Raw genomic sequence first — 25,544 nt, 5'->3', positions numbered from 1 at the left:
ATCTAAATAGTTAAAATATTTTTGTAATTATGCACCAAGAAAAAAAACCCCAAACTTTTCTTGTTTTTTTTCTTCAGAAAATTATGTATTTTATAACGACATCTGTTATCAATGGAAACAGTCCAAAAACGTGTCCTCAAAAAGAAAAGCTTCCACCTATGAGCACACCTCCTCAGATGAAAGGGACTACTGTAGTCTATAGGATTACCCATTAGACACAGGAACAGGCTTTTACAGTTCCCTCTAGAGAGTCATTAAACTGGTTATGTCAAAAAGTTGGTTTCTATTTTCTTAATTAAAAGGGAAAAAAATCATGTCTGAGCAAAGGTAGAAACAAAAAATTAAATATATTCCCTCAAAAAAAAAAAAGCACATTTCTTCTCCATCACCTGTTGTACCAGGTTTTATAGTGTCATTAACTATTTGCTTCAATATTTATAAATTCAAATATGTGAAGGTCTCTGAAGCATTAAGTTTTATTTCGTAAGGTGCCTGTAGCGGGGGGTTACCGGGGAGTAGAAAGCAGCCAGGAAAAGGCTCTGTTAGCCAGGAGCACAAGTGGGAACTCTCGGTCACCAGCTGCAGGACACGGAGCCCTGGTGAGCGCTCAGCTGAGCGGCACCGGCTCCTGAAAGGGAGGATGCACGCTCCTGCAAACCTTCTCCCGGGATTTCACCAGCGCAGAACCAAACCAGTTCGGGACTGGCGCCCCAAAGCTCGGAGGAGGAGCGTGCGCCCCGCACTGCTCCCGGGACAATGCGCTGCAGGGCAGGAGCTGAGCGAGGCGCTGCCACCGCCACGTGCTGAAACCTCACAGCTGAGCCAACGGGGAAAGAGCCAGGGGAAAGAGGAATAAGAGGACAAAAAAAAAAAAAAAAAAAAAAAAAAAAAAAAAAAAAAAAGTGCTCTCCGGAGCTCCTGGGGGCCCACAGACAGTTGTGCTCCGGCCGGCTGAGCCCATTGCCCCGGCTGAGGGACCCCTGCCGCGTCGCCCCGCCCGCACCCTCCCCGGGCCCAGAGGCGCCCACCTCCGGCCCGTGCCTGCCGCCGCTGATTGGCGGCCGGGGGCGCTGTAAAGCGGCCGGCGATTGGCAGCGGTGAGGGCCGCGCTGTAAGGCGGCCAGCGATTGGCGGGCGGGTGGGCCCGTGCGGGCGCTGCCCGGCTTTGTACACGCGCGGCCCTTTAACAATGGGCGCGGCGCGCGGCGCCGCGTGATGGCGGCGGAGCCCCGGGGCCGCCGCGCCGCGCTCGGGTGTCCCGGGCCGCGCCCCGCCACCTCTCCCGCGGCCGCCGCCGCTACCACCTCCGCGACCCCCTCACCCGGCCGTGCCCCGCGGCGGGAGGGGGCGGCTTAACGAGCCGCACTTGTGCCCCGCATGGCGGCCAGCTGGGCCGGGGGGCCGGGGGTGCCCCGCGGCAGCTGATCGCGGTTAGCCGGGGGCGAGCCAGAAAGGGGCGAGGGTGGCGCTGCCTGTCCCGCCCTCAGCGAGTGCCGCTTCCTCCCCGGTGCCTGGGCCCGGGCGCCGCGCCGCGCCGCCGATGGAGCTGGAGGCGCAGTGGTGGACAGGACAGCTGGCGGCCGACATCCACCAAGCGCTTCGATACAAGGTACCGCGGGGGGAGCCGGGCTGGGGGCGGCCCCGGCGTCTTTGTGAGGCTCCGGGCGGCGGATCCGCCGCGGGGGCAGCGGGCGGAGGGCGCGCCTGGGGCGGCCGCGCTCGGCGGAATTGGCTTTTGTGAACTCGGAGCTCGCCGTGTCGTCCCGCCGTGGGCGCCGGGGCCGTCTGTCCGTCTGTCCGCGGCCGTGACAGCTGATCCAGCGGCCGGACTGTGCGCCCGCTGCTCCCCGGAGACGGCAAGGGCTCACGGTACGCCCGGTGCTGCTCTTGAGACGTTTGCAAGGTTTAAACTCGGTACAAAGCATTGTGGTGTTATTGGAGCAAAAAAAACCCCGACTAACCAAACAAAAACCCAGTGAAAGAAACGCTGGGTGCGTTAATAGTGGAGGATTTAGGCAATTGCTTAGAAGTTGCTTCGATTGTCTCGGAGTTGTTCTTCGGGACTGTTTTGATAAAGCACATCTTAACACCTGGGCTGAAAATCAGTTTACAATGACCGAACCTGCTAAAACGGTGCTTTTGTTGCTTGATGATACTCGATGAGCGGATTACTTTTCCCGGAGTCTTGATTGCTTTACTCTTTTTCCGGTGATGGAGGGAAATAAGGGAAGGACAGGATCATTTATTTGCTACCAGATTATCTTCACTAAAGCTAAGTTAGTGCTGCGAGAAGTGAATTATAAAGCTTAGTAGGCGGGAAGTTTGTTCGTGGGCTTTTGTTTCACTTCAATAGCACGTTTCAAAACTTTGGATTTCAATTAAAACTTTGAAAAACTTATGACTCCATTGCAACTTGATGTCATTAAGTTAAGTTAATCAAGATAATTTTTGCTGGAAATGTAATTGTACTCCAAATCCTACTTGAACACAGCGTGTGGGTGCACAGTCTATGTCATAAATTTATTCATAATAACAGAGGACAGCACTGCTGTTCTGCTGCATACAAGAAGAGGTACTGGCTACTCGGCAGGAGCCTGGTGGGTTTTTTTTTCTACCAGTCCAAATTTTGTATTCAAAATAGATCATGGCACAGATTTTCTCAAATGTGGTGTTTCTAGGACCTTTGTTTCGAGGGGTCCTCTCCCCAAATCTGAAACCCTGTGAGCTGAAGTGCCTTAGAGCGCACTGCAGTCAGTGTCAGTGTGACATCAGTCACATCGGGTCAGTGTTTTAACGCGCACGAGGCGAATGTTGGTTCATGCACACCCGCTCCTCTTCCTAAGGTTCAGCTGGCTGTCAGTGGTCTTTTCCTGGAGGCACCGGCAGGAGATTTGGCAGCTCTAGAACATGCAAACACTTAAGTACCAAGTCTGGTTGCCCAGATTGAGCTGTAGCAAGAGAGGGGTTAACTACTGAACTTTGCATTGAATCAGCTGAGGAATACTTACATGCCCTTTGCAGCCTTTGCAGCAGAGACAATCCAACAGACATGGTAGAAGCTGAAGTCTGGCTGACTGCCCAAATGAAAGATGTTAAATTTTAGTTTGTTAATACTGTGCAGAAACGAAGTATTTTTTAGTTGTTCTGTAATACAACAAATATTTTCTTTTTTGCTGAAAAGGAATTCTGAAATTATGAGAACAGAGGGAAGAAGGGAGAAATCTTTGAAACTTCCGTTATAAATATTAAAATATCAGGTGTATTAATCTGATACCACTTCAAACTAAATCATTATTTTAATAATTCATCTAGGAGCTAAAGCTGCCCTCTTACAAAGGCCAGTCTCCCCAGTTACACCTGAGAAGATACTTTGCAGACCTGATTGCCATTGTGAGCAACCGCTTCAGGCTGTGTCCTGCTGCCCGCCACCTGGCTGTGTACCTGCTGGACCTCTTCATGGACCGCTACGACATATCCACACAGCAACTGCACGTGGTTGCTCTGTCCTGTTTACTTTTGGCAAGTAAGTATGGGGCACCAAACTTTAACTAGACTGATCGATTCCACTGCCAAATGCAGGGCGTGTCTTGGTGGGATGGAGAAAACCAAGTGGTTATATAAATGATATAAAGTAGATCTATAAATGATAAGCAGTGCATATCGGTTTGGCCCAGTTGGTAGAACATTTCTTTAGACTTGTTTGATTTCGTTCTGATTTCTGTTGGCACCTGATAAAACTGAGGGTGGGATAAAACAAGCTGTGATTAAAAATGAATGTTTATATTTGTAAACAAATTATTCTAATGTGAACTTTAGGACCTGTGTTGTAGAAACAAAAACCCTAGAAAGTCTATCTCAAAATAGGTATGTCCTGTGCTGGAAATGAGAAATTTGCCTATCTGTGATAAAGAAAGAAATTAAATAAACCATGTGTAGACTGCACTGCATTCTTCTGATTGTGCTGTGTAGTTCTAGAATACTCCAAATTTATGTAAATGGCAATGTTATTTAAGCAAGCTAAGGCTAACATAAATCCTGTATTGTCACGTAAAAAATGCAACACAGGTAAAATGCATTGGTGAATACACAGTACTCTGAAGACAGAATTAATTACAAACACTCATTATAAACAGTGCTGCTTATATTGACCTCAGATTCTTGTGGTGTGTATCCACCTTTCAACATTTGGGGACCCCTTTTCAGTATCTTTGAAAAAATAAGGGTGCTGTTTGCTGGGAAACCTTCTGGCACTTGGTCATAGACAAATAGAAGTCAGAGAAAATGGTCCTGGCAGCAGAACTAACTGTTGGTTCAGTTTCTGTTGACCTGTTTCTCTGAATCTCTTCTCATTTTTCCCAGTAAGGGCTCTAGGCCCTCTTTGCTACAGAAGTGGAGTGCAGTGGCATTGGACAGATTTCATCTTTCACTGCATCCCATGTCCACCAATACAGCTATTCAGCAGAGCAGTTAAACTAGAAAAGGGTTATTCCACATTCTTCTGAGGGTAGACTTTGAGTAGGTGCCACCAGCTAGTAATCTTCTCTTGGCAAAGGGTGTCGTGCTGAGTATGAAAACATTGCCTCAGAAACCACTGTAATCCATTTAGGAAAATGGATTGGCTTTGAAGTAATGCCGGATTTTCAAATTAAATTCATGTTCTGAAGAGAATTTTTTTTTGTTTGTTTTAAACAAACTTCTGCCATAGTTCATGGCAAGCTGCAAGTAGAGATCTAAAAGCCTGGAGAAGCTGTGTATGGGTTGGTTGAGAGAGAAGCAAAATGCTGTTTTAAACTTTTGCCCTGTGTGGCTCAAACAAGCAGTTTAATCAGTGGTGTAATAAGTTATGACACTGTGATATATCTGATAAGGTTAAAGAAGTAATAAGAGGAATTATTATGTGACTCCTGAAGTTTAATTTCTGGAATTACTGGAGCATGGGAAACAAAAACTAACAGATTGGCACTGGTATTGGATTAAGTCCTATATAAGTACCTCCACTGCTGAAAAAAGTAAACGTTCATGTATGTTCAGTCCTGCAAAACTCAAAGAACGTGCATTTACAACCTATCATGTAGCACTGAATAGAGAGTGTAAGATGGAAAGAATTTGCAATGAAATTGAAATAGCATAACCATATGGCAAACTGTATGGAAATGTGACACTTGTTTCTCTTATTAATGGGTTTTCTACGTACACAGTTTTGCTTTAGGCTAAAAACATACAGGCCTGGCAAGTTGAAAGTCCAAGGAAGGTTGCAACAGTGTATGTGGCAGAGGAGGTTTTCAGATGCACATTGCTGAAATCCACTTGTTTGCCATATCTCAAGTATAAAACTGCACCTACCATTGCAGGCATTAAAAGCAGCCAGGTTGGCTGGAGCTCTAGCTATGCTCTAATGAGTTTTAGACACAAAAAGGGTGTGCAGGGGTGGGAGGGTGATTAAAGCCAAATGCTCTTGTGGTGTGTTTGCCAAGTCACATCAAAGTGGTATTTCATTGATGGTGGGGACACATTATACAATAATTGGGTGACAAAAACTTGCATATCTAGTGTCAGTGATGTCCTAATATTCTGCTCTTGGCAGCTGGCTTGTGTGTGCCAGCATGGGAAAACCAACAGGAAACATGGCACTGCACAATATCCTACACAGTGTTTGACATTATCTGCTGAAATTTAGCCCATTTTAGTACATACCCCTTTTTGTCTCTAATAACATAGTCTATTTGAGCTTTGCATCTGCAGGAAAGTCTCAAGCTTGTTTGACATAGTAGAATTGAAATATGACCAACAAGACATTAGCTATAATCCATTTTATAGTGAATATGTGCTGAACCATTTTTTTTTCCCTCCTCTTTCTGTTCACCTGAAGGTAAATTTGAAGAAAAGGAAGACAGTGTTCCCAAACTTGAACAGTTGAACAGCTTGGGTTGTATGACTAACATGAATTTGGTACTAACAAAACAGAATTTGCTTCATATGGAGTTGTTGTTGCTAGAAACATTTCAGTGGAATTTGTGCCTCCCAACTGCTGCTCATTTCATCGACTATTATCTTTCTATTGCTGTCCATGAGACTGATCTTCATGATGGCTGGCCAATGGTTTGCTTAGAGAAGACTAAGTTATATATGGCAAAATATGCTGATTACTTTCTGGAAGTATCATTGCAAGGTGAGTTACAGATTTCAGATAATGACTTCTTTGTTGTCTTGACAGACAATATCAAACTTAAATGATTTTTTTTTCTTATTCCTCCTTTCTAGATCATGAATTTTTAAATTATGCCCCTTCTTTAGTTGCTACTGCATGTGTAGCCTCTTCAAGGATTATCCTGCGTCTCTCACCCACGTGGCCCACGCGGCTGCATCACCTCACTGCCTACTCCTGGGACTTCCTGGTGCCGTGTATTGAGCGACTCTTAATGTGAGTTAACACCAGTGGCTTTTTTAAGCCCATGTCTGCATCTGTTGTTATGCTTAATTGCTGCCAGCAGTGCAATTACATTTCTTTAAAAATTTCCGTTCCTCTGTTCTAAAAATACTTATGTATAAGTTTGGTACATATTTTTAGGCAATAACTGTTTTGCTCTTTCCAAAAGAGAAGACTTTATCAGATCTAATCTCTTTCCTGATCTTTCAACAAATAAACTTCTGCCTTGCATTTCCACTGAACATCTGGGATGCTTTGAGCTTCTTCAATAGCTTGTTCCCAATCTCTCTAGTCTGATCTGAGAGCAAAGAGATAGTGAAGAGTACCAAAGGCAAAGGGGCCTTTGACTGTATGCCTTGGAAGTTCAAGGCATGCTCCAAAGAGATGATGGATCAAACCTGCAGAGGTGACCGGCTTTGGCAGGAGGAGATAACCACGAGTTTGTATCTATTCTTGCTGTATCCATTTTTGCATTACAGCTGACATAAGATAAAAATGCCAATGAATGCCAAGTGAACCTTCCTGGGTAAGCATGTTACACAATCTGCTTTCCCTCTACAGAAATTTGCTCTTACCCAAGTCTAACATAGTTGTGATCAGAAGATGCACAGCTGTATCTGGAAGAACCACATCAGCCTTAGAAATGTGACATTATCACCCTTGATGGCCTCTGCTGGCTTCACTTATGTGTATAATGAAAGGAGTAGTACCTAAAGCATGCAAGTGCTGTTGCAGAAGTGTTTTAAGTATTGCTCTGGAACAGAGGGAGGGCACCATCAAAAAGTTAGGAATGAAATGTGTAGGTGGCATCTGCTTAACCTCAGCACAGAATTGAGAAAGAGAGTGTGTCTAGATACATTTCAGACAGGTGTAAATCAAAGGGAATTCACATGAGCCGTACTGGATAGGGTAGAAAAAAGGTGAGACAAAGGAAAAAAAAAAAGTGGTTTTGCTCTCTAGAACAGGATCTCATACCTATATGCATATGATCTTTAAGTACTGTAATGTAGATACTGCAAACCTTTCTGGTATCTTTCCTTTAGAAACCTTATTCTCTGTTTAATTTAAATTAGGTAGAAGCAGCCAGTTCAGGTTCTGGTAATCCAGCAATTTGTTGGCCTATGTAAGTACAGTAGCAAACTTTACTGCACTGTGATTCTAGATCCCACTCTCTTACATGTATTGTACTTGGCTTTATCTGTGTTTTTTATTGCTATACAGTGAAGTAAAATGCTAGTAAAATGCTGGAAAGAGAGACTGTACCCCAACCACATTTTGAAACTTTCGGTTTTTTGTTTTGGTTTGGTTTTTTTTTAGTTTTGGATGCTGGCAGATACTTGCATCATTTTTTAGAGTGCTCTTAAAGTTAATCAAAGGAGTTTAAATTACATTAATATCTATTTTGATGTATTTTGTCTTTTCAATTTGTTTTAGTGCGCACGATAACGACGTGAAGGAAGCAAACAAGCAGAAAGGACAACAGGCTCAGTCTGCCCAGCACGCCGTGTTCCAGCCCCCAGCTCCCGGTGCCCAGCAGGCCAATGCTCAGCAGCACCAGCACGTACCGCAGTACCTGCAGGCCCACCAGTCCTCCTTGCAGTACCACCACCCAGCAGCACAGCAGCACAGCTGCCAGCAGATACTGTCATCCACTCACACAGCCTCCTACCCACTGCAGACCTGCCCTGCTGCCTTACAGACCAGTGCTCAGGCTCGAGGCCACGTGCAGACGGGCGCTGCCATGTCCCTGGCCGTGCCACTGGACGTGAAGCCATGCATAAGTGTCTCCTACAACCGGACATACCAAGTGAATGGACGATATTCCTGTATTACTCCCTGCTTTGAGAGGTGATGAGTACAAAATGCTTTTGTGCTTGTTTGTTTTTTGGGGCGGAGAGTTGTGTGGAAAACGGTTTCATTTTTTTGTTAAACCTCAAAGTTGGAGAGCAAAAAATTGAATTAAAAAGGTGTCTTCCCAGGAAAGAAAGCAACTGGATTGGCAACCGGTGCCACAGCTCAAATAACAGCCTGCAAAAAGTTAGCGCACAGACCATCCTGTGAAAAAGAATCTGTATGCTTGGGGATAATGCGTTCTTCCTCTGACACTCAGAATATTCTGCTTCTAATGTGTGTCTGGGAAATACTACTCAAAAAAAAAACCAGCTGTGGACTAACTACAGACTTATCTTTTAATGAAGGAGATATGCAGTATTATTTTGAAGACATTTATGTCATCCCACCGTACAGTATTAACACTTTATACTTACTGAAACTTAAGAATCCACTGAATGCCAGACTTCTACAGGTACATGGAGATCACAGGAAGAAACAAATCTCATGTGGCTAACTCCATCTTGCCCCTTTTTCACCACTGGTGTTGGTTATTTGCTTTAGGCTAACGCACGTAAATTAACTGATATTTTGGCTAGTTTTTTAAGTTTTGTACATTACAGGACAGACAGTATATTTTTGCCTTTTTTATCCTCCCTATCTTTTTTGTGTTTAAAGTAACTCTTTCATACTAACTCAGGGACTTCTCTACTCGTTACTCTGTGCTGCTGGTTTGTACACTAATTGGGTTTAACTCGGGGAAGGAAGGCAGAGGGGGAAGAGACTATAGCAAGTGGAGTGGCTTTTCTTCAGGGCATCTATGCAGAGTACCAAAGGGATATGTTAGTGTTCACAGAATGTAGATGTGAACTACTGCCCAGCAGTGTGATAATTGAAGGAAAGAGAAAGTTTCAACTGAACTTGTACTGTACCAGAACTACTACAGTGGCTGTGATTCCTCTTTGTACACAAACACATGAATACTATTAACCAACAGAAAGCATCCTCCAGTTGTACTGACAGTATCATCCCTACAGAAAAAGTACACTTAAATGCTGACTGAAATCCAGTTCTGTCACGTTTATAGTGGAGGGAAATTCTCAGGTAATAAAGGGGCAACTTTTTCTTCTACTATTTGGGAGTTCCAGAAGAAGATGTAGAGATTTGCTCTTCCAAGTGGGTGGATCAAAAATATTTAGCTGAGTGAACTCCTTCACCACAAGTAAGGTGCTAATAATATAACTTTATGGAATTACACTATCTCCTGTGGAGTGGATAGTCTGAGGGTAGAAAGCTTCACTCATCCACCTCTTGGATGAAAATTATGGTAGAGATATTAACAGAGATGGTTTTTGGGGTCCTTTGTGTGTTTGTTGGGGTTTTTTTAGGGGGGTGTTGTGTTTTGGTTTTTTTTGTTTTTCTTTAAATACAAGAAGATATCGGACTTTCTCCTGTGGTAGAATGTGGGAGGAAGTGGTATGAATAACAGGATTCTTACTACTTTAAAATATCTTTATAGTACATGGGCTTAAGGCTTCTTTTGGTAGTTTCATTTGTTTTTTCACCATCTTCTTCCCTGTCTTAGTGGCAGCACTTAAAGTCGTGTTCCATCAAATGACACTGAATTACTGTGAATCTTACAGGAACTGTTTCGAAAGCAGGGGCAATTAAATTACATTATCAATATAAAGATGAAAGCTTTATCACCATAATGTTCAGAATGGAGGAGGACAGCTGTGTTCATTCTTTCTAGAGCTAAATTATAACATGCTACAAAAATCCTATTTATTGTTGAGGAGAAGAAATCCTGTTTCTCTTGTTTTGTCTTAAATTCCAGTTTCTGTTGTGGGCTTTTGTAGCATAGACGTGCAAGTCAAGAAGAATAGGAGGATGAATGGAAAAGATGACCCTCTCCCTTTTATCCTAGAGAATCAACTTTGAAATAGGCATAGTGTGGTCAATTCCTTATTAAAATGAAAGTGGGTTTGGTTTTTTTCCTCTCCTCTCTTCATCTCTTAATGAATATTTCCCTGTGTCTGAGAGTAGTGTTAAGTAGAGACTTTCCACCTTATAAGATGCCATGCTTTTTACTCAGCACTGTTACTCATTTTAGAGGGAAATGGACTTCTTTCTGCTGGTTTCATTTTGTTGCAATGCTGTATCCAAGTCCTCAGTGTTCTAACTACCTCTGATGCTATGAATGTACAGTCTTGTAATAGACCATGACTTGAAATAACAGCAGATGCCTGTAGCAATTTTTTTCTGTAAAATCTTCAAATCATCTAACTTGTCATCTTTTTTTGTGACACAGCAGTATAGGCTCTTCTTTTTTTGGGGTATTAGTAAATTTATCCCATAGGCATTTGATATATAAAAATTTAACTAATACTTAACACTGGAATTATAATGGGTGGGGGGCTTTTTCACTTAGTTAATACCACAGCTTTACATTTAATAGGGTATTTTTTATTTGACTATTTTAAGACATTAGGTGAATTGTAAAAAGATCCACTACATACTGTTTGTTTTTAATTTATTACTTAGTCTGAGTTTTTTTCTGACACTACAGCTGCATCATGACTACAGAGAAAATGTACACTGAACAGTTTCAATCTATATTATTTAAAAGGGCTTTATCAGTGTACATTAAAAATACACTGTTCTTACTATTAGAACCAAAATGTGTTTTTTATGGCATAAATAAGAATGGTGCTTCTAAATGCAAAATGTCCAAAACAATGGAATCTTTGTGAGTGCTATGCATTCAACTTATTTTTTAAAATAAAACTAGTTTTGAGTAAGAAGGTTCCAGTGTGTATTATGCTTTGTATTGTGTTTTATAAAAGTATGTAAACTGTCTTGCCCCGTGTAGCTGGCTGAAGCTGTAAGGACTTCTCTCCCTCCCCCCTTGTTTTCTGTGACATATCATAAGCTGCAGGAACACTCAGACTTCACAATTGAAAAAAAAAAGTAGGAAGGAAATCATGCAGGAAGGAGCTTTAAAACTAATTGCAGCCACAGCATATGCTAAATATTGTACGCTTCAACAATGAGTCTAGTACACAGCTGTAACAAAGAAATAAAGAACAAAAGATCTCGAGTCGCTCAAGAGCCAGCGGGTGGAATTCATTTTGTTCTCATGCAAAAAAGCAACCATTAATGCTGGCAATCTCACATTTCTAATACTAGAAATCATTTAGGAGATGTGGGAATAGCCTCTTGTCAAGAGCCACAAGCACTTGTGTTATTTACAATAGCTGTGAAGGCTCAGTCATGCTGCAGGCACTATAGAATCACATGATGTATCCCAGCACAGATATTTTTGATTGTTTTGAACTTCTGATAACTGCTGCTTACTAGAAATAGTTCTGTTTCTTTCTAACACTGTGCACACTTTATATTTGTAGTAAGGCTGTGATTATGGCCTGAGTCACAAAAATTAATAAGTTGGCTTAAAATTTAATTTGTCTAAAGTTAAAAAATGAAATCATGAGGCCTCTTAGCTTTCATCCATCCATTTAGGAATAAACCACTGAGAGTGAAAACCTTTTTGGAGGACCTAGGGCCAGAGGGAGAGCAAGCTGTACTCCATCTCTGTAAGGAACAAAGGCAATGCTCTAATACAATGACAGCATGCATATTACATGGATACTTTGATCTGGAAAGTTTTGTCCTCACTCTTAAGGCAGCAAAAGTCAAGTCTGTCTAGACTGTGGCCTTGAAATCTCAAGTTTTTATATTTTTTTTCACTGTAATTACAAAATAGGAACTACCCATGACATTTCTGAGTCTCCTAACAACTACAAGGAGTGCCAAATACTTTTCAACATTTCAGTAGAAGTCTCAGCTTCAGATTTGAAATTGCAAGTCAAGCTATTTTTGTGTTTGTACACAACAAGAAAAGCCTTATCTCTACTTCCCATGACCCAGGTTCATTATTTACTTTAAATGTGATGCTGTTTACGGTCTTCCAGCATTGCAAATTTAGCTTAAAATATGAATTTTAAAGTCAACATTTTAGTGACTGACACATCACCAGAATTAAAAACTTTTTCCAACTCTAATACTGTGGTTAAAATATATATAAGCCAGAAAGTAATGTAGCATATTCCTGCAATAATTTATTAACTCTGCATTCTGAATGTTCACAGGAACAAAAGTCTTGTGAGTAGATAAGGCCTTATCTGAGTGAGTGCAAGTGCCCAGTTGGTCATCCTGTATTAAAAGGTTGTCAACAGCAATTTTTCGAAACACCAAGTAAAGCAGCAATAACAAAATACACACTGTTTTTAGTCTCCATCTCAGTGATATTTTAGAAATTAAGGCACAAGTATAATTGTGAAGCTTACCTTAGACTGTTTGCTCTTTCCTGGAATTAAATGTAATGTAAGAAATTTCTCTAACTTAATAAACAAGGCATGCATTCTGACAAAGGAAAGCATTTGCTACTGGACATTGAAAAGAAAAACCTCAAACCAAACAATGTGTAACTGCATAATTATTTTCTCCTTAAACTCCTTCTTCTATGCACCTTCAGGTATCTAGATATCCTTATCATCTTGAAGAAAACAAAGACTATATGTAAAGCATTGCCCAGAAACTTTTAGAAAATTAAAACATAAAATTGAATAGAAGTAATTGAAAATTATTGTATGCACAGTTACACTATGGGTATTTCAATACTCAAGCTCACCAGACTGGGAACTTTAACACTTGCCCTCCCTTCAGTCTGACCTACAGATTTATTAATGAGACTCCATGCAGAAGAGGACAGATTGTCAATCTGCCTGTTGTTAACATGATGTCATGAAAGATTTTGCCAAATGGTGTTCTGCTTTACCCTCTCCAACAACTATCAGATATGTTGCTTAGAGAAGAGTTCTCTATTTATTTTGTTTGTTTTAAGAACACAAACAGCAGCAAGGCTTTGCTAAGTGCTTCTGTATGCTTGGATGGACAGATTTTGCAGGAGGATGGATGACACTCCAGACAGCACTGCTGCAGATCTCCAGAGGTGTAGAAATTCTTCAGAAATACCACAAAGCCTGAGTTTCCAGGCAAAGTGTCTGTATTTTGGAGAGCAGTTCTGTGCTCCTGACCTTGCATCCCATCTCAGTGTCTGTATCTTATCTTAGCTCCTGTTTGCTGTGGTGCAGTAAGGACAATCTCCAAGGACTTAAATATTCCATTCTCTTTTAGCAGAGATTATGAATACCTTGAAGACTATCTGCACTGACAGATGAAGGAGTAGGTGTGTGGCCACGCATCCAAAAACAGCTGAATGGCAAATCAGAAAATGGGATAAGCTCCTACTGGGCAACAGGTTCTCTAACTGGTAGGACAGTCCCCTTCAGACTTCTATACCTGGGTTTAGGTTATGTGCTCTCAAGGGATCCTCCCACAACACAGAGGTGCTTGTAAGACTCCTTTGGGAATTTCTTGTCAAGTATCCTCAGACTTGAGAGAGCTAGTTGCTAAAAAGGTAGCAAGCATGCAGCACAACACCTACAAGAGACCATCAAGAATTTTTTCCACTTCCTTGATCAGCCAGACTGTGACAACACAAAACTAGCTTGGAAGCACTTCCATTGCCACTTTCTCCTGGAAAAAACTGCCTGTTTTGTTTGTTTCCATAAGCCATCCCTGTTTATATGTTCCTGTTTATACTTGATGTTAGTACATACCTTGGGTTTTTTTTTAACAGGAAACCATCCTCTCACCACATTCTTAAATTCTCCCCATTCACAATGCAGTCAGTATTCTGGAGAGGATAAAAAAGTATCAGACTGCTCATAACATCCCCTTGCAATATAGCCCCACTAAGAGATTCCAAAAGAATTTTTCTAGAGTCAGTACAAATGCAATTTTCCCTCCTATATCAACACAAAATGGGTAACAGAAATTATGTGTACTTCCATTAGAAAAGAAAGTAAAAACATTATTTAGCTTCCTTACATACTTGCAGTAATATAAAACAGATTTAAAGCAGCACTTTCTTCTACAACCTTTTGCAAGTTGTTCTCTTTCCTTTGGAAAAAAGGTGCAGGACAACTCTGAATAAGTCTTTCATATGTCAAAAGAATAATTACAGCAAAAATCATAGCTGTCTCAAATATTACTTTAGGTTGAAAAAACAGGATTAAAGACATCAACTACCATAAGTATTTAATTTTACCTCACTTACAATTGCAGTGACTGCATTGACAGATTGAAAAAAGTGGTATTGTTTAAAAGAAGATTCTAAGACTAAACAGAAGAGGGATGCAAAATAATAAAATAAAGAAAAAAATGGTGTTCTTATTCATCTTGCCATTATTATAAAAAAAAAGCCAAGATGATTAAGTAGAACTGAAAGGCTATATATTTAAATCAAAATTAACTAGAACAAATTATCACAGCTTTCAATGAGGGCAAGAGCTTAGCAGGATTTTCAAGAGATTAAGTCCTTACATAGCTAATGAAATCATTCAGGATTTAAGCCAAATACTAATGGAGGTAAGGAAGAAATATCTCTTAATGCAAATTAGTCAATAGGGTCTATGATGGGATTTCTTGCACCTTCCACTCAGTAAATCTGATTAAATGCAGAAAGAAGAGCACTTTCCTAGACTTGATACAGTTACTTTTCAATACAATTTTGTGGTATAATAGATGTGTATATTCAGTTCTGCTGAGCACTGCATGTGCTGTATGCTTTCCTAGGCACAGAAATAAAGATGTGCAAACATTTATTGAATTAAAGACTTAGTTCTAAAACAGACATTCCCAAAAGCACATATTCTTTAAAAAACACCTTTAGGAATTGTGATAAAATTACATTTAACTGGTTCAGCTTCCACAGCCACCACTAGCAAGCTGTCAATTACAGTATTAAATTGTCAGTCAAAGAGTGGGACTTGATGATCCTTGTGGGTCCCTTTCAACTCAGAATGTTTAGGGAATCTGTGAAATTCACAAATTCTGCTTTTTTTACTGGAAGCTGAAATGACTTATTTGAGACCAACATTCAATAGCTCTTGTGGCACATTCAACACTTTTAATACAGTTCATTACTGAAACTCTTTTTCCTCCTTTGTTAAACCACAAGTTATTATTTATTCTATTTGGAAATTGTGCCTTACATTTCTTTTAGAAATACATGTTCTTTGAAGAACTATTTCTTTTAGTATCCTATGAACTAGAACAGACAAATTACTTTGATTTGTAACTTCAAAGCCTTACAGAGGGAAATTATGTAGGTAAATAATATTATGTGCTCCAAGGCATTAGGAAATAAATGTCTAAATCAAGGTGTATCCAAGTAAAATTTGTGGTATAGTCACATGAAATCCACTACAATTAATTATTTATATCTTCCTCAAAGGATTCTACTTGCTAAATTCTGTAAAAGGACACCAACACTTGACAAGAAGAACAGTAGTGGACTTTTCCCAGGAGGACAAATTATCTTGGGAAACCCTCTTCTAGTCTCAGAGAAGTGGAAGAGGTACCTTGGAATAATGCACTTAAACACTGACAATCTCAGGAACTTGTAAAATTAAATGGACTTGGCAGTCTTTTCCAACCTACATCATTCTATGGTTCTATTCTAGCATGTTAAGACATTTAGTATTCTGCAATTCACTTTCCATGACCCTATTCAAGTTGAAAAAGTTAAAAGTTATTTAAAACTTATTTCAGGAAAAGGATACTAAAACAGCCTATTAAACATTTTATTGCAAACAGCCATATTCTAAATACCCCTTAAATAAATTTTTTATTCCCAACTTCCTACTGTGTATATGCTCAAGATAGTCATCAGCTATGGCTGAACACAGAGTCTGGAGCTTGAATAGACTAAAATCCAAATATTGTGACTGAACTTTCTATTCTTCTTGGAATTCCTTGTGTTGCTCACAAGGCAAACTTAATTTCAGTTCCTCTTTGAGGCCTCCGTGCTCTCCTCACCATGAGGGAAATATGCCAGCACTTTTCACTGTAGTCACAAATCAGACAAAGAAATGCTTCTTAAAAAGGTTTTGGGAAAAGCCTTTTTTGGAATCATGCTACAAAAGTAGGGAGCTGTCTTCATATCAGCTCCAAGGCATACAGAGACACCAAGAGTTCTCACAAATGATAACACAGTGGAGCTGTTGTTATAATATGTACTACTGGACTCTCCAGAATGTCATCACTCTGAAAACCTTATCACCTGACTTTTATAACAACAAAAGCTCCTACAGAGTTTTGCAAGTACCACAGAAATATTTTATATTTAATTTTGCATTACTTTCAGTTGCTCCAGAGGAGCTGAGAACAGACTGACACTGATCCAAGCCAGTTCTTTCTCATATGAGAGTGGCCAATGTGAAACTTAAACACATTCTAACAAAAGCAAAGATGATATAACTGTGAACACAAAGCTAAAACTATTTGTTGGCAGATTAACCAAGAAACAACAGTGCTGCTGATATAGACAGCAGAACTGGTTTCTCATGTGCTAGCTTGGATCTAGCCAGTTTTCTTAGCTCAAGATGGAGCACAGAGTTGATGCAGTCATATAATTTCCAAAGCCCACAGAAGTCTGGCATGATTTTCATATATTATTGTACTTTGAAGTAAGCACTGCTGGATCCAAAATGATGCTGTGCAGATCAAAGACTCAAGAGTCCTAAGCTCAGAGTTCACCTTTTCAAACTGATACAAAAATGACATCTAGCAAAAAAAAAAAAAATCAAAACCACAGAAGAGCAAAATAACTATTCCAAATTATGGTTGCAGTATCCTAGAGCAATTTTGGTATCAGTTCAAGGGTTCTTAGTGTTGAGAACACTTTCTCATTTCACCACCCCTCAAACTTCCCTTCTCATGGAAAGAGAAGCTGTCTGCTTCACATCAAAGCATCTGGAAAGTTCCCTCTGATGAGAGATTTGAAGAACAGTAATACAGCACTAGGCTGTCATAACTGAAAACATGGAAACAGAAGTCTTGTAAAGGGGTCTGGAGCTCAGCACAGAGAAAGATGAAAACTTTAAAATATTATAAAGGCAGAGATGTCAGGTTCTGGTGACACAGGTAAAGCTACAATACCAGTGTTTTTCTGCCACCTACTGATACCTTCCAACTCCCTTTTTACCTGAAAGTTTACTCATAGAATGTTCTATAGATGAATAGGTAACTCAGCTGCTTCTGACATCTGCTCATGAAACTATAATTTCTTTGGAATTTCTAGAATTTTTTAATCTACACCTCTTCAAATAAGCATGTGATGAATAGCCCTGTGTACAGCTGCCACTGACAGCACTCATGTGGACACATCTGTTTACAAGAAGGGTACAAAATAATTTTACAATATCTATAAAGATAACAACTGCATCATTAGGAAGGGATTTTTTTCAAGGTTGCCATGCTACAAAAGGTTTGAGAATTGAGATAGAAGATACCTTAAACTATCAGTCTATGTGTCAGTTGTTTGTATCAATCATCACAGGTTTTATTTCTATTTATGTTCTCTGTATGATGTGGGAACCCACACCATTTTTCCTGGCCTCATCTGCAGCTATCAAGAAAAGCACAAACATTGGCAGGAAACTATAAAAAATCTCTATAAAAATAGACCTCAAAAACTAGTAACTCCCAGAATATACCCATCCTTTGCATGAAAACAGTTAAAAACCCATTAATTTCATAGCTAATCTTGCCATAAAGACTGAGCACTATGAAAATATTTATTACAAAAAAAAAATCCCTAATTTTTTTAATTCAATGAATGGGAAAGCTTCAGAAAGAGTTGCAAGAAACATTTACAAGAAAACTTGCAATCCAGAGACAGAGTGAAGAAAGCCAATTTAACTTCACAAACACAGAGTGCCACCAAGAGCCTATCAGCTCTGCACAAGAAGAACATATCTAGTATGGGATCCTGAACTAGCAGATATGGGCACACCACAAGAGAGTCCAGGAAGCTGATTCGTTATAAATTTAAACTGGAGTACAGGACAGAAATAAAGCATTGTGATATCTAAGTATTAGGACAACTCTTCTAGGGGTGTGATAGATATTTTCTCATGATATCCAATTTTTGAAACAACTAATTGAAAGAGGAGCTATAAGACTTTTTAATGAAGGAAAAGACAGAAGTTCATACTAGTTGGCTTTTTGAAAAAAAAAATTTCCAGCATTTCAACTGCAAAAGTATTTCACAGGATGTCAGGTTCCTTTGGAAATTTCTAAATGTAGCTGAAGAATTCACACTTTAGAGAACCCAGAAATTTTCCCAAACCATTAGAAAGGAATAATGCCCATACTGCTGTAATGCCACTGCCTTTGCTCACTCTTGCTCTGCCTCAGAGCTCCATCTCATGATAAATTGTGGCAGCTCCGTGTGAGGGTTCACAAAGTTTCATAGAATACACAATCCCATCAATCAAGAACGTGAAGGATTGTAGTCTACAAAAATCTGCATGCTAGATGCAGTATCTAATCAAAATGTTGGGTATTAACTACATTTTACATGTTTTACCCAGAGCTTCACTTTGCGAACATTCGAGAGAAAAATTGTGAATTTTCTTCAAAGTACCATAGCATTTCAATATGTATCTAATACCTGTAAGTAAAATTTTGCAAGCTATAATAAAATTCTTACTGGATTTTTAATTTGTACTGCTAACTAATATATCTAAAATGCTTCTAATTATGGTAAATCCAAATGTGTTGAAAGTATAGATAGATCTAACCTGGCATTTAGGTTGAAAATGAACAAAATTCTCTGCTACATAAACATATAAAAGAACAGGGAAGATTGATTCAGAAAATATAAAAAAAAAAAATCAGAGATTAAATGTAACTCAACTTATCAAATATAAGTTTAAAACAAAGACTGTATCTGAAACACCAAATTCCTGAAATACTGTATGCTGTATCTCCCTGTAAACAGAAGTTTTACTACTGCAACAGCTGGAAGCATTTACACTTTTTAATATCTTTTTCAGTAACAAAGTTAAATTCTTCTTGCAGCTGTTCAAAAGTATTTTGGAGTGGTTTGTTCCCTGGATCCTGCATACTGTGAAAGAATGTAAGGGCAAGGCTGGAGGGTTTTACAAATTGCCTCAATCTCAAAATAACTTTTTTCTTAACCAACCTTTACATATTTTACACAAACTTCTTCAAGACTTCTGATAGATCTTTCTGACTAGCACCAGTAGCATAAGCATATGCTAGTACATGGCTTATCTGAGCCAAAATTATTTTTATTTATCTGGTCTAATTGAAATGTCTTTTAGTTGTAAACAAGTTCATATTTTTTTTACTGTAGTGAATTTCTGAAGAGTAGAAAAAGATGTATACTTTAAATTGTACATAAATATTTTTCTGCATTACAAAAATTTTTAAAATGTCTTTTTCTAAGAAGTAGTATTGCAAATTCAAGATGTTTCTTACAACACAATTTCATTTGTTTTTTCTCTTTTCACTGGATGATCAGATTTACTGATAATAACCTGTTAGTCACGAGGTGCATCAGCCACAGGGAGCACAAGCGGGTGAGCTGCACAGGACACACATAAATCCAGCACAGCCCTCACACATCACAACTGAGGCCTGAGCTCTCCAGGGTTAATCTGAGCTCATGCAACAAACCCACAGTGTTCAGAACGTCCCAGAGTACTGAGTGCTCACAGGACATCTGGGTGTCCTGGAGAGGACAGGACCTTTATCCCAGGCACACAAGTGACCCCTCTGCAACTGCAGCAGAAGATACAGCTTCCTCTGTTTGGCTGTTCTGGTATGAGACCTAATCTCAGGCAACAGCTCTGCTCAGGGGTTTTTAAATAACTGTGATAACTACTTCAGTTTGTTCCCATGCTTTGCTTTTATCTGTTAGACTTTCTAAAAACATAACAAGCCTTAACTTGGTCCCTGTTATTTGTAATCTTGAAGCCAAAGAACTTGCATGAAAAATATTAAGAGTATCTACAATTACCCTGTAATACTCCTACTACAGTATGGACAATATGCATTTCCTTCTAAAAAAACATGTGAAGATGGACTATCAAAACCTGCTAAACATTACCATAATCAATTCCATCATGTATGAATACCCTCATACATGAATACTTAGGATGTTTGGGATCAAACTCAACTGCTTGAGCCTATTTGATAAATTTGCCTGTGATTGAGCCATCAAATTCTAGTAGCTATTTCTGCATTGATATTTCTTGGCACATTAAAATAAAGCCATCTATCATTAATTGCAGAACATTTAAAGGAACAAATTGCAACAGAAATTTCTTATAACATAGGCAATTTTTAGAACACATTTTAAATTCTGACAGATTAATCAGGTTACCTGGTTTAACATTATAGCTATTTAAAAAAATCAACTAGGAAGAACTAAGAAACCTTAAACCAACTGACAAACAGTTCCCACAGATCTAAGCATGAAATTCTAACAGATGAGAACGCTGATAAAACTTAAAAATATACAATTCATTACCACCTGCATCAAGCAGAATTTATCACCTGTGAAACAGGAGCTACAGGAAAGCACTTCCTTCATCAGGTGCCTGTGATAAAGCATGCATGAGTTTGCTTGGCATCAGAGCATGTAGTTTCTTCTTCATCTAGAAAGAAAGGTACATCTAAATCAAAATTTATTGACAGAACAGAAAAAGCCATTCAATATGATTGTGTTTAGATATATATATTCACTATATTTGAAAAGTCACCCTCTCTGCCCCTCCAAAAAAAGTAAAACTTCCACTTGATTTTAATGGACCACAGAAACAATGTGGCTTTCAAACAAAATTTACACTTTGCCGCCTCGCAGCCATAGCAACTCACCTGCATTCTAACATCAGAATTGCTGATGAGCTTGTATTTCCCTGAAGGAGGATGCTGTCTTGCATTTAGAGTTAATGGAGGAGAAAAAATGAATTCTCTAAAACCTTCAGAAAACATGCTCCACAAACAAATACTTGACAAAACAGTTAGAGGTCAATATTGACAGCCTGTCAGATCAGAGTTCAAAGAGGATTCTTTTTGGTGAGGAAATATCATATTCCTTGGTGTCTCCTTTCAGGATAAGGACATGGTGTTCAGAACCCAGCCCAGACTTCATCTGGTTTTTTTGAGCTGTCACTTACTGTAGCTGTAACAGAACTTACTAAAGAAAGGGTACAGTCAGGGACTTGGGCACTATTAGTACAAAGCACGCTACTTTCACTTCAAATCGTTTTACAAACTATATTAAAAAAAAAAAGTAAACTGGCCCACCTTGACTGGTGTAATTTTAAAACCACCTTAGCACCTCACAACCTTCCCTGTGGCTGTCCCAGTAACACTTCATCACTTAATGAAGTGCCACAGTCATTCCTACAAAAGAGCAGAAAGATGTTCCTGTAAGAGCACTAGCTGCTTTTCTTCAGGCATTAGTCATCTGACATCTAAATTATTTTCAAAGTGACTATGAAGAACAGTTATACTTTGTAGACATAGCCCCCATTTTTTAAATAACAATGACTTTTTAATGGCTACAAATGCAAATTTTCATAACTGAGTCATGAAGAGATCTGCACCATTATGTATGAGTGCCTCCTTCCAGCAGCAGATTTTTCTCAGCAATTATTTTAGATAATTTTCAGGTAAGTGGGAAGAAAAATAGTCAAATTTCAGATTATTAAAAATAATGAGCTGTGGATTCCCCATTCTGGAAGTGTTCAAGGCCAGGTTTGATGGGGCTCTGAATAACATGATCTAGTGGAAGGTGTTCCTGTCCATGCAGAGGCTTTGAAACCACATGATCTTTAAGGTCCCTTCAAACCCAAACCACTCTATGACTCTGTGATTATATGATTCAGACTTACTACTGATTTCACAAAAAGTGCTTCTGTGTGATAACAATTCATCTATCTGGTGACAGTTACATTAAGGTCTAATTTTTATCCAAATTTTCATATGTTTAATATATGATTACTGATACTATACATGATAATTCTTCCTGAACTATTATCTGATAGTAACACATTAGTAGTCTTAAAAGATATTTAATTAAATTTATCAGCTAGGTTTGTAATTTAAGTGATTTTTAAAGTAAGATTTATATCAGCTAAATAATCATATTTTGTCATTCAGTCACTGATACAATCTCTTATATTTTCAGTCCTGGAGGGTTGATGTCAACCCTCCTACAAGCAATAGTATTTCTCTGAACCTTATTACATCAGGAACATGCAGAGATATTCACAGTGTGAGTAAATTAGATAACTGTATTTTAGGATTAAGATCAATTTGGTACCAAATGCTAAGTATCTGATGAATATCTGATATTGATCAGATAGCACTTTAACTAAGAAAAGCAGTGCTGAAGACGTGCTTGCAATTTAAAAATATTTTTATAAAACATTTGTAGAATTTCCAGTTTATTTGTGTTCCAGCATGTGGTTTACAATCCACAGGAGCTAGAGAAGAAACAAGAGGAAGCTTGTTTCCTGACAACAGTCAGGAAACAGAAACAAATCACCACAAGATAAATGAAGAATGTGTGGACAGAGGGGAAGAAAGTCAATTGGAAATTGCAGAAGAGTGAATTTAGTACTGGTCCCAGCTTTCAGGTAGAAGACCTAGCAGGCAGATATGTCAACCTGACTGAGTAAAAAAAGCACAGTTGCTTTAGCAGGCACTGTCATCCTGGACTTGCTCCAAGAGCAGGGGGATTGTGAAGAGAGGTTGTTTGTGAACACAAACTTAGAGACACTTAAATGGGGTCACAGGCAGCTCCAGCAGGACCAGGACATCAGGTTGTCTTAGTAAGTTCCACAAACTTCCTCCAACTACTAACACAATACAAGTGAGCAGCCATTTGTATACTTATTCTCATGATACATTTAATAATATACCTGAATACATAAAGAAGTTTCCTTACTGATCTCAGTAAAATTAATACTTACATGTCCTAAGGAAGACTTGTTCTACCAGATGCTCCATTCAGAGTGGTTTCATTAAGTGTAGATCAAGGTACAGAGCTGTCACTCTAAATGCACATCATGTATGCTAGACCAGATTTTCCAGTTAATAGCAGTGCCATTTGCTTTATGACACATGTAAACAGCAGAGAAACTGCAAAAAAAAGTAATATGTCAGATTACGGGTCTGTTTAGGCACTATTCAATCCCCAATAAAGACAATACAATGCATCTGCAGAACAAGTAAACGATATTTTAACTACTCTTTCAACGTTAGGAAGTCTGTATTTTGCATGCTGCTGTACCAACATTGCTCAGGTAGGTGCAAAGTTGAGGCTGAGGTGATGGGAATGACCAAGACAGCAGCACAGGTTCCTCATTTAGGGCAAGGAAAGTATTTACAGAGGTTTGGGAGCATCCCTCCCCAGCACTAAGACCTCACACATCATCTGCAGTCACTGCTGCTGCTGCTGAGAGAACGAGAAAACTGAACTCAGAAACCTCTACCTTAAACCATGGGAAATGCCACCAAGTTCAATGGGACTATTCCATATAACCACGTAAAAATAAAATTAATACATTCCTAACTGACTCGTTAAGTTTTGCTGCACAATAGCAGGAAATATGTAAATAAGTATTTTTATTGTACTACCTTCCTGCAGGTTCTGTTTTACAAGCCATTCTGTTTGTCGTCTACCAACATGCTCAGTTCAAGCTTCCAGGGGAGCATAGCCCATATATTTTTCCCTCCACACTAATCGCTTGACCAGCGGCTGTCCTGTTGTCCCAGGCGAGGTTTTAGTGCGGCTGTGAAGGGGCTGCAAGGCCGGGCCGCTCCGCCCTGCGGGGCCTCAGGCGCGGCGCCCGCTCCCTCACGAGGCCCCGTTCCCGGGGCCGCGCCCAGCGCCGAGCCCGCGGCACCGGCGCCCCCTGGCGGCGGCGGGACGGGCAGTGCCCGGAGCGCCCCGGGTCAGGCTCGCCCCCACACAAAGGAAATTAAATTAATGACTTTATTTCATGTACATTGCTTCTGGGTATTACTGCGTTCTTTCAAAAATCAGTGTAAAGCAATTTCGGTGAAATGCTGTAAAGAATCTACCGCATTCAAAGCAATATTTAACATTTATTGGATGAGAAGTATTAGGTAGTGTCACACTGTACTGCTGAACAGAAAACACAGGTGTTGTTCAGAGGGCTGTTTTAACTTTTTTCTGAAAGTCAAGGTCATCTTTCCAAGATCTTTGGTTTACAGGCACGGCTCAGCCATGATTACTTCATCTTCCTTCAATCTATCAATATAACCAAACTGCCTACGAGCATCCCTCAAAAATGCACAAATATTTATTTGTAAAAAGTCGAAGCCAAATCACTTGATGCAAGTTTTCCCTTTTCAGAAAGGACTCCGCTCTCAGCTATGGTTATGCAAATCCACACATTCAAAACCAAGAGCTATTCCTGATCTATAGCAGCATTGTTATTAACAAAATGTTCTCTCTTGTTCTTTTCAATTTCTACTGACATCCCAAAGACTCAGATTAAAATGAACTTCAATGAATAAAATATAAGTGCTGATGTTTAGTAATTATGCAAGAAATTTGAAAAAAGGTCAAAGGTTAAATAATACTGAAAGAAATGAAGAGGTATGATCTATCAGTTTATACTGAGCACCAAGACGACTCATCCAATATGGAACGCATCACGAGCAGCATATGGAAAGGGGATTTGTAAATTCCATAAATGAGGCACCTCAAAACTGCTGCCCCAAACAACTTACTGAAGACTGAAGGAAGTCTTTGAGGAAAAAAATACCACAGAGCAAAGAAAAACACAGTCAAAATAAAGATATGCCTAGAATATTTAATGTACTTGCTCCATGAGCCGTGGTAAAGGATACCGTATCAAGCAGAAATAAAAACACATTAACGAACAAATTCTGACGACCAACATTACAACAGCTATTTCACAGTAAATCATGGTTTAACTTTTCAGAATGTGCTTCTGATACTGCCAACCATCCCGGCTGCCTCCCACTGACACCACCTCAGAGCGGCGTGCAGGAGCACACGGCAATAACAAATGTCAAGAACTTTTAAAATTGGCTTAAGCAACAAAGATGATTAGCTGCTTTTTAAAGAGACATCACTTGCACATCCTTGACTACCAGAGCTGGTGTATTTCCACACATCCAGCCGGAGAACAACCCCACATCGGCATTCCCGAGGATGCGGCGCTCCCAGAGCCCGGCCCGGGCCCGCCCCGCCCCGCGCACGCGCGGAGCCGCCCCGCCCCTCGTCCCATTGGCCGCGCTCCCCGCGCTCCGCGCCCCGCCCCGCCCCGCCGCCGGCGCG

The 25,544-nt window shown here is 39.9% G+C and overlaps 1 protein-coding gene and 1 long non-coding RNA gene across 2 annotated transcripts; one reads left to right on the top strand and one right to left on the bottom strand.

Moving 5' to 3' along the window:
• The first annotated feature begins 1,187 nt into the window (after nt 1–1,187).
• On the top strand, nt 1,188–11,062 carry CCNJ (cyclin J). The gene is made up of 5 exons (XM_071439163.1): nt 1,188–1,609; nt 3,313–3,523; nt 5,870–6,169; nt 6,262–6,421; nt 7,862–11,062. Exons 1-5 carry the CDS (start codon nt 1,541–1,543, stop codon nt 8,277–8,279), a joined length of 1,158 nt encoding a protein of 385 aa, XP_071295264.1. The 5' UTR covers nt 1,188–1,540; the 3' UTR covers nt 8,280–11,062.
• Nucleotides 2,521–25,453, bottom strand: LOC139595640 (uncharacterized). The gene is made up of 5 exons (XR_011681077.1): nt 25,358–25,453; nt 23,182–23,350; nt 21,509–21,607; nt 20,756–20,856; nt 2,521–3,074 (listed from the first exon to the last, which is right to left on the bottom strand). It is a non-coding gene; the product is annotated as an uncharacterized lncRNA (long non-coding RNA).
• Nucleotides 25,454–25,544: the final 91 nt, after the last annotated feature.

The sequence above is a fragment of the Agelaius tricolor genome, unplaced genomic scaffold, assembly GCF_023055355.1.
Source record: "Agelaius tricolor isolate 1412-34295 unplaced genomic scaffold, bAgeTri1.0.p SCAF_13, whole genome shotgun sequence".
Taxonomy (NCBI): domain Eukaryota; kingdom Metazoa; phylum Chordata; class Aves; order Passeriformes; family Icteridae; genus Agelaius; species Agelaius tricolor.
Note: the sequence above shows the minus strand (reverse complement) of the source record. Positions and strands in the feature narration are given on the sequence as shown.

Coding starts and splice junctions, on each gene's coding strand:
- CCNJ (XM_071439163.1), top strand. CDS start 1,541: ATGGAGCTGGAGGCGCAGTGGTGGACAGGACAGCTGGCGGCCGACATC. Junction 1,610..3,312: donor ACCAAGCGCTTCGATACAAG/GTACCGCGGGGG, acceptor TAATTCATCTAG/GAGCTAAAGCTGCCCTCTTA. Junction 3,524..5,869: donor GTCCTGTTTACTTTTGGCAA/GTAAGTATGGGG, acceptor GTTCACCTGAAG/GTAAATTTGAAGAAAAGGAA.